The sequence below is a fragment of the Alosa alosa genome, chromosome 20 (assembly GCF_017589495.1).
Source record: "Alosa alosa isolate M-15738 ecotype Scorff River chromosome 20, AALO_Geno_1.1, whole genome shotgun sequence".
Classification (NCBI taxonomy): Eukaryota; Metazoa; Chordata; class Actinopteri; order Clupeiformes; family Clupeidae; genus Alosa; species Alosa alosa.
The window spans coordinates 17932151-17942150 of record NC_063208.1 but is presented as its reverse complement, the minus strand read 5'-3'; the positions used below and the strand labels follow the sequence as shown (position 1 = coordinate 17942150).

The 10000-nt window shown below is 45.2% G+C and overlaps 1 protein-coding gene across 2 annotated transcripts in view; it reads left to right on the top strand.

The window, feature by feature from the left end:
• trappc9 (trafficking protein particle complex subunit 9) overlaps positions 1–10000 on the top strand; it is a 231958-nt gene that overhangs the window by 127864 nt on the left and 94094 nt on the right. For both annotated transcript variants that reach the window (XM_048229439.1, XM_048229438.1), the window contains one exon: positions 2405–2515. In XM_048229439.1, the coding sequence (XP_048085396.1) occupies positions 2405–2515 (111 nt within the window). The remainder of the gene's footprint in view (positions 1–2404; positions 2516–10000) is intronic.

Below are 10000 nucleotides of genomic sequence, written 5' to 3'. Positions count from 1 at the left end.
GTGACAACTGGTTTTAAGGCTTTATTGGCTGGCCCTAAATTATTGATATGGCCTAGATAGCTGTGCTGAAACAAAGAGGCTCTGCAGAATACTTAAAACCAGGCTACCATGGAATTATTAAAGGGACACAAGCACACACACACACAAACGCATACATACATACACACATACACAATTACATACATACACACACACACATATACTGTACACACATACACACACATCTACAAATATGCAATGGACACATATGCATCCACTGACATACATTTACACACCGGCACATGCTAGTGGTCTCTAGTGAAATGTCAAAACACAAGTCAAGTCAACACAAGTGGCACAGAAACACTTGAAATGAACTGGTGAACCCAGAATGGGGGATTTTTGTTTATCCCCTGACATTGCCCACTCAGGAGACAGAAATGGCTTTTGAGGTTTTGTATGACTTGAGACTTGACTTTTGAGGTTTTGTATGACTTGAGATGTGACATTTTCAACAATTTGAAAAAGAGATGATCGAGGGAGGGAGATAGTGAGAGAGTGAGCGAGAGAGAGAGAGTGAGCGAGAGGGAGAGAGAGACTTGTCTGGAGAGTTGGGGGCGGGGGTTAGGGCGAGAGATTCTTCTTGGCAGATTCTTCTAACCCCCCTCTGCCTCTATTTTGATTTGCCATTTGGAAATTGGACCCGGCCCCATGAAGTGATTCAGCGCTGGGCCGGACCTGCATGCCCCGTGCCAACAGCCGGTGCCGACCAAAGCCATTCCAGCGCCCATTTATTTCCTTTAGTGCCGCCTCAGATGCCCAGGCAGGACCCATACCAGCACCCCGTGGGAAAGTAGGCCACAGCGCTTCTTCCGCTGAGACCCAAGCCCCTGATCTGCCAGCAGATCCCTGCCACTTTATTAAAGCAGCCTGATTGGATTTCTTGTCTTTCATTACTTTAAATACTTGTCTGCAAAAGTAACTTGACAGCGGAGGAACTTTAAAACAAGTTTTAAAGTTTTGCTGTGTCGGAAACGGTTGTGGCAAAATAAAGTCTATACGTCATGAAAGTGCAAAATTGGGAAAGTAAATTTCAGATACCAGTGTTCTGATTCACACGTCTGACACAAATGCATAATTAATTCTATTGGTGCTGGGTTTGGATGGGAAATCCTAGCTGTGCTACTGATTGCTGCAGACTGAGCCAAGATGGAGCCCACTTGAGCCCTGGGGCCACTAATCAGCTACTTTAAGTCTTGTTTGGTTTAGTCGGCGAACTTTGTGCTACTCAAACTTTTTCTCGACGCAGTGAGATCCTTGAGAGGAGGAGCGGTGCTGTCGTCTTCCTGGCTGCATCACACGGTTGTCTTTCCTCTTGTCTCTTCCTTCCCTCCTCCTAGTCTGTATGGCTGTGTGCTACGCCATGTGTTGCAGCCCCATCTGGGGACATTTAGTGCGTTTTGAATGGTGCGGGCACACTGAGAGCAGGCCTCAGAGAAATGGTTGTCATTTTGAACATTTTTAAAGGAGACTACAGCACACTCCCTAGAGTGTTGATTTTCTAAACAATGAAGTGTGTGTGTGTGTGTGTGTGTGTGTGTGTGTGTGTGTGTGTGTGTATTTGTGTGTGTTTGTGTGTGTAGAGAGAGAGAGTGTGTGTGTGTTTACGTACGTATGCGTGTATTTGTGTGTGTTTGTGTGTGTAGAGAGAGAGAGAGAGTGTGTGTGTTTACGTACGTATGCGTGTATGTCTGTCTGTGTGTGTCTGTATGTGTACACACGTATGCCCCCTGCCACCCATGTGCTGTTGACCGCTACGGCCCGAGCCAAAATGGAAGCCACTTGAGGCTTGTTTCATTGCCATCTCTATGTGTCCTGTCCTCATATCTAGTAGAGACACTGGCCCTAATCAGCTGCTTTAAATGGTGTAGATTAGTCCTGGACCTCAGTGCTCCTCCAGCTTCACTCATGGGGCTACAGTAACCCAGGAGCAGGAACAGCACTGTCCATCTCTCTCACCTCTTCATCTTACTCACTCTCTATTTTACTCATCTCCTTTTGTGTCTGTCTACCTCTCTCTCTCTCTCTCTCTCCCTCTCTCTCTCTCGCTCTGTTAATGCTTCTCTCACCACTCTCTTCTGCTGTCTGAAAAGGAGGTGGTGGAACGAGAGAATGGTAGTAAGCCCATAGCATTGTCAACTGTGTGTGTGTGTGTGCATGTGTGAACTGGCATTTTTCGTGTGCCCGTGCCTTGTGTTAATATAAAACTGAAGTGAATATGAGTCACGCTAGGCCTGTGGTGGGGAATATCCCTCTCATCATATTTTTCTACATTTGTTGTTGTGTGCTTTTAGTAGTTGTGATGGGGGATGTGAGTGGGTGAGTGTGTTCTAACTCTCTCTCTCTCTCTCTCTCTCTCTCTCTGTACACGTCAATGCCACCTGCTCTTGGATGTGTTCAACTCAACGGAGCACGAGCTCACAGTCAGCTCCAAGAACAACCAGGACCTGCTGCTGCATACAAGCGAGTGCCAGAGGTGAACACACACACACACACACACACACACACACACACACACACACACACACACAGTATAAAACATACAGAGCATACACTGCTATGTGAAGTGTGCTAGCAAAGACTCATAGGTACATCAAGTAGAACATGCAAACATTCACTGTCTCGCTCACTCTCTTTCTGTCCAAGGCTGTATGTCAATCTATCTCTACATATCTCTCTCGCACACACACACACACACACACACACACACAAAGCACATAACCAGAAACTACTGCTGCCAAACAGTCTTTGCTGTGACCACTCCTTCAAGCATGCAAACACAGTGACACACACACACACACACACAAATACACACACATGTGAATCTCTGATTCACACCCATTCTCCCCATACACCCCCAAAGGCTGCGATTGGTTTTCACTTTGCCGTACGCTCTGCTAATAGCAGCGGTGTAATTTCCAGTATGGATTTGTCTGGAGGTGAGCGACTGACCCCCCTGTCTCTTTAGCTGTGTATTATTATTTGTCAGTGGTCTGCTCAAGCTCATCTGTTCGGCCAAAAGCACTGTAAGGCCCAATGTCCCTGTGGATCCCTTTTTCCTCTGTCCAGCCTGTCCACCCCAAGTCCTCCTTTTAGCTGCCCTTCCCTGTGTTCACTTCCCTCTATTATTCTCTGTCTGTCTGTCTGTCTGTCTGTTTGTCCTTCGCTGTCTGGTGTCTGTGATCTTTTCCCCTTTATTTATTGTGTATCTCACTCTTTCAATCTGTCTATCCTTTCTTTTTCCTTATCTTGTCTCTGTTCTTCTTCTCCTCTTCACCCTCTCGCTCTCTCTCTCTCCTCTCTCTCTCTCCCTCCCTCCGTCCTGTGCCCAATCTTTTCCACCTTCAGGCCTGTTCTGTCCAAATTTAGTCTCCAGTACTTTGGCCTTCTCCTATCCTTAATTGTGGTATTAAAACCCTCCATCTGACTACCAATTCCCCAGACCCCCCCCCCCCCTACCGCACCACCCACCCACCCACCCTGTCTTCTATAACAGGGTGAGACCATCACCACCCTCTTGCAGTTATGCAGGCAGGCTTTTGTCACGTTGTGGAGCTCCTCTGCCGTGAGTGCAGACTGAGTTCAGGTGAAGAGGGGGGGGGGGGTCTCCTCGCAGGTCTTTTGATGTACTGCTTTAATATAGCCAAGCCCTGGCTGCGAGAGCTTCGCGTGGCCTGATGACAACTTATTGTGGAGTACTTCATGTTTTCTGTTGACTGTGTGTCTTCTTTTAAACACCCCCTTCGCTACTCTCCACTCACCCATGATGACTGATCTTGTTTGACTGTGACTTTTGTCATAAAGACTTTGCACCAATTTGTAGAACTTTGAACATAATCACAGCTTCTCTACACCTGTTTCAGTCTCAAATCTGTCTACCATCTAATTGAGCATTTCATGTACTGCTTTTGAAGTGCTGTAGCTACTTTCACTCTCATTTCATCAGTGACCATGGGCAGGCCAGTGCTGATACTGTTAGACTCAATAAACACTACGTTTATATATAACTTTAACCTTTATTCCAGTTCAGTACAGAGCAACTCCGTAGCTACCATTTCACCTGTGACTGGTCCAACTAACTCATATCCCATTAAAAACACACAGCCATCCGCTCCCTGGGTCAAAGGTCAAACATAAGGAGGGAAAATATAAGTTAACAATCTCCCTATCCTTTTTATGTGAAATAATAAAACAATGTAAAAGTAATACCTGTCAAGATTTCAAATAAACATACAGTCATCCAATGACTATAAAACAAAAAAAGACATCCTGATACATTCAGAGTAAGTTTGACAAAATATGAACATATTAACATAAACAAAGTTTTCACCACAGATTCCACAGTCCTTCACTTAGAGCTTTCAAAAAGCACCCAGAGCCGATGCTCCCTTTTTGGTGAGACAGTCAGCGAGTTGGCCTTTTTGTGTCAGACCAGAGCATCTCTTTGATTTTCTTGCTTTGTATAAGCTCCTTAATGCTGCTTATGTCCAACCTGAGTCTCTTCTCTGTGACCTGTTTAGTTGACTTAAGGGCATCGAACAGAGATCGATTGTCAGTCACACAGACCAGTGAAGGAGCATTCAGTTCAGCATTACCAGTGGTGAGCTCAGACATAAGAGTTGCAAGAAAAATAGCATTGTCTATACCATCTGACATAGCAAGTGTTTCTCCTGCGTTACAACACGCCTAATTCTCTTGGATTGCCAACAGAGGAGAAAACTTCCCTCTTTCTCCCATAAGAACTATCGATGTCCCCCCTGTGTACCACCATCTGGAAGATTACCAAGAGAAGCATCACTGAAAACAACCAGGTTGGAGAACATCATTGTCTCCTAAATGCTTGAAACTTGAGGGTCACCCTTTCTGACTTCAGCTTACGGATGATTTTATTTACCTCATGCATAGACTGCACCGTAGCATTTTTTTTGATATTAGATGCTAAACTACATGAGTCAAACATAACATCTGGTCTGGTCTGTTTGGCAACCCATAGGATCTGTCCTATTTTGACCTAAGCTGCTCTTTCTCAGTGTCATTAAGGGGGCATCCCTCAGTATATAGCACGTGTTGGTTGCATGTGAAGAGGTTGTAAATTCTCAATGTAACTGTGCTGATGTACCTGAACTACACCATTAACAGTAGCAAAATCCATCCCTACATAGCAGAAATGTTCATGCTCCTCGCGCCTACATGGAATGCAGACTTCAGTAGGGGAATCACATTTGTTGAAAAATCTTGCGAGCCTGCCCAAAGAAAATCATCTACATGGCATGCAAGTACTCCAGTAACCTTAAACTGCTTGTCTAACCAAAAAAAAAAGACGGCTGGATCCACCTGTGACATTTTACCACCTGTGCCCAGCATGATTTCTTTGACTTTGTTATACCAGTATAGAGATGCATCAGCAAGACCATATACACATTTCTTTAGTTTCCATATCACATTTTCACTGCCTGCCTCAGGAGGGGGCGGATATAAATATCCTGAGAGCTCCATGCCCTGCAAGAATGCAGATTTGATGTCCATAGAATGAACTTGCCACTGGTTTTGACAGATTACTGATAACAATAGCCTAAGAGATTCTGAGGCACAAGTTGGAGAATCTTTCTGTAACTCTTGCATATTAAGCTCTTCAAAACCCCTGGCTACTAAGTCGCTTTTTAGGCACAATACCCTTGGGAGTTTCCTTTGAGACTACAGACCCATCTGGTGGAGACACATTTTTGGCCTGCATTTTCAACCTCCTCAAACACATCATTATTGTGCCAATTCTTAATTTCTTCTTGTTTTGCTACATCAAATGAAATGTCTTTTTTGTTATGAGTACATCAGCCTCCCTGTCTTCTTCTGACTCAATGTTAAGACTATCAACATGTGACATATCAACTGACTCCTTTTGTCCCTCACAGCCATTAGGTTCAAGATGCTGTAGGTCATACCAGTTTTGTTCTTTCCTGTGACTTTTCCTGCTCTGCCTAAAAAACTCTGGCTGTATGTTGAATGCCATCATCTCTACTCACAAATGTTACAGTCTGACCTGTTCTTAACTTTTACACCTGCAAAGGGGCAGGGTTACCACAGGCCCTGTGTTCTGTTTCAGTTTGTGTCACATTAGTTTGTGTCATGGGTGGGTGCAACACTTCTCCTGTATTCACATCCATGTCACTGATGTTCTCCTGTTCATCGTCAGTATCCTGATCACTATCTGAGCTGTACTGCAGTGTTTGTCATGCCTTCCTCACTTTCTGCTTTTCTGTTAGCATCATCTTGTGCAATCTGCTTTGTCCTGCTCCTGTGTGTTCACCTTACAAAGCCTAGAGTGATGCACTCGAATAAGAATACCACCATGTCTTACAAATACAACAGCTCCATCCTGACCAATAACCACCCCTGGTCCCTTCCACTCAGTGCGCAGTCTTTCGTTTGTAATATACTCTGTCCCCTGTCACATATTTGTCATCTGTAGGTCTAAGCTGCTTTAAGCAAGTGCCCTCCTAATTTCTCTGAGCATTCGGCTTCAGTGAATGCTTTCCTGGAAACATGCAAAGCTGATATGTGTTCTCCTACCCTAGCACTTACAGGTACCCTCTAAGGCAGGTAGCTTATCAACTAATACAGAGGGAGGTTAGGATTCTGTCAAATACTAGTTGATGTGGGCTATAACCATGAACACTAAGCATACTGTTCTTGGCCATAAGGGCCCAGTCAAGAGCTGTGTGCCAGTCACATCCATTTTCCCGTTTCACTTTTTGGATGATTTGGTGAGTGTCTGATTGTGCCTCTCCAGAAGCCGTTGCTCAGGGACTGTATCCTGCTGTTGTTCTTGTCTCAATGTTGAAGTTTTCTGCCATGTCTCTGATTTCCTCATTATTGAATTCTCCACCGTTGTCACTGTATAGTCTCCGTGGGGGCCATGCACACTTATCCATGTGTGAATGAAGGAGTTGACGATTTCACAGGATTTCTTTGTTTTCACAATGTTTCCAGCACTGAAGCGGCGTGAAATGGTCGATGATATGGAGGTACCATCGCCTGGTTCCAACTCATGCAGGTCCACTGCTACCGTTTCATTATACTCTGAGGCCAAGGGCAAAACCTGCAGCAGGCTTTGGTTTTGTCTTGCTGTACCTCTTGCATATGTCACAGTCATGTACTATTTGTTGCAAAATAGTAATACATTCTTTATCCCTCATTTTCTTCTTCTTCAGTTAGCTTTACATGTTCACTCTTCTTATGAGGACAATCCTTAGCCCAATGAAACGTGCTCTGACAGATGGATCTTGATCTCTTACCGAATTTATCCAGTGGATTGGTACCTGGTAAAGGCTGCCTCTGTTGTCCAGTCTGTAACGTTGTACCGTTGTCCTCGCCCTGCTTTCTTTGCTCTGTAAAGAACGCCGCGCCCTGCTGGTTTACTTGTATTCCGTTTGACGTGCCTGGCGTTTTTCCTCCGAAAATCCTCTGAAGTGCTGACTTCATGTCGGCGAACTTTAAGTCGTGCTGCGCTGTCAGTGCAAGTTGCCTGTTTTCATCCAGACAAGCCGTGTCCAAGAGCTTAAATGCTAACACAGCATCGGGTAACGTCATGTGGTACTTTTTTCATCCGGTTATTTCGTTGCTCAAAGTCAATTATATAGTCCGACATGGACAGAGAACTGTCTTTGTAATGCTATCAAAATGGGAATCACGCTTCATATGCGCGGTCTTTTTCCTCCTTTAGGAACACACTATCTAGTTTTGTTAACAGCGTATTCATGCGGTATCACTGTCCAAGTCACATCTGCGGGTATTTCCATGGCTGTTCGGGCTCTTCCTTGGAGCCCCAGGGTAGTGCATGTTCTTTGCCGTCAGGTTCTGTAACCCAGCGTCCAGACGTTGATTTCATTTTCCAACTTTTCGTATGGCGGGTCTCGTCAAACTTCGGCGGAACTTTGTAACTAGCAGCCATCCTCTGCTACCAATGTTGAGCTCAAACTACGTTTTATATAACTTTAACCTTTATTCCAGTTCAGTGCAGAGCAACTCCGTGCTTCTACCATTTCACCTGCGACTGGTCCAACTAACTCATATCCCACAAAACACACAAGCGCATCGCTCCCGGGTCAAAGGTCAAACATAAGGAGGGAAAATATAAGTTAACAGATACGACGTGATACAACTCTATGTACAAATGCAGCTACTATGTGAAAGTGACATGAATACCTTAATATAACTTCATCTAATTCCTGCATCTGTGTGTCTGAATCCCTCTGTTATGTTTTTACGCATTCACATTCATTGTATATAGTATAAGTATACTGTAAGTATATACTCTTTTGATCTTGTGAGGGAAATTTGGTCTCTGCATTTATCCCAATCTGTGATTTAGTGAAACACACTCAGCACACAGTGAACACACAGTGAGGTGAAGCACACACTAATCCCGGCGCAGTGAGCTGCCTGCTACAGTGGCACTCGGGGAGCAGTGAGGGGTTGGGTGCCTTGCTCAAGGGCACTTCAGCCGTTCCTACTGGTCGGGGTTCGAACGGTTACAAGTCCAAAGCACTAACCAGTAGGCCACGGCTGCCCCCAATAGTTTGTCTCTTTTTCCCTGCATGGTCCCCTACTCCTCCTCTTCGCTCTCATCCATTTTTATTCATGTCTGCCCTTGACTCTGTCTTGCTCTCATACTTGTTTCCCTTTTTTATTTTGTCTTTCGGTGTCTACCCCTCGATCTCTCTGTCCCTCCCTGTGTCTTGCTGTGAGGAGGGTTGGACTGTGTATTTTGTTGTTGTTGTTGTTGTGGTTGTGGTTGTTGTTGTGTGGATATGCCATGGCAGTGGACTGCTGTGCATTGGTTCATCCTCATTTTATACATTTTTATAACCGTGTGTCCTGTGTTGACAAAGAGCTTACAGGTGGTGCTGTACATTCACATAGTGTCCTTACCGTTTCTTCTTTCGAGGTGAAAGAGAGAACGCTGCAAAACAGACAAGAGAACAGAAAATGCACAAGCAAAAATTTTATTGGAAAATCTATCGTTGGCTAATAACATGGGCACTTAAGCGAATGCTGCGCTCACCCCCAACTGCAGGGTATTTTGTTTTTTTGGCATCCTGACTAAAGAATTACCCCTGCGGGCTGTATGCTTGGGACTCGTAGCGACTTTCCACATCCATCTGTGGGAAGGTGCTGTCGCCTCTCTCACGTCTCTGCAGCAGAGAGAAAGGGAGGAACACGAGAGCCTGGCGCAGATTTTGAGGTCTCATCGAATCAGGCATTTTCACTTTATTTATTTATTTATTTATTTATTTATTTATTTATTGCTTTTTTTTTTTTTTTACTTTGCTCGAGGTCTCGCACAGAAGTTTCCGAAAGTCAGAGCAGGAGTTTTCAGTGAAACAAAAGAGTGACAGGGAAACAATAGAGAGAGAGAGAGAGAAGTGAAGAGGTGATAAGAGAGAGAGAGAGAGAGAGAGAGAGAGAGAGAAGACACAGAAACACAGCCTGCGTGCAGCTGGGTCAGTGCTTGACTCCTAATCTCTGTCAATGCAGACAGGTGGCGGAAAACAAAGCCATCGCCACTCGGCAGCACCATACACGCCTCCGACTCGCCACAACAGGTGACCGCCTCGCTCCCACGGTCCCTATACTTCCTATGCATGCGCTAACTCGTGACGCATGCTGCGGAACGCCGGTCCCCAGCTAGCCATTACATGCTCCATTACTGGTGCTCCTTGTGGAATATTAAGGCGTGAGATTTAGGGGTTTGAGTGCGGGGCTGAGGTTGTTGGGAAGTGGAGAATGAGCGTTGTTGTTGTTTGTTTTTTTGTGCGTGCGTGCGTGCGGGTGGGTGGGTGTGTTTGTGTGTGTGTGTGTGCGCGTGCGTGAGTACCTGCGTGCGTGCTTGTGTGTGGGATTGGTGGGTGTATGGGTGTGTGTGTGTGTGTGTGTGTCTGTCTCTCTCTCTCTCTCTCTCTCT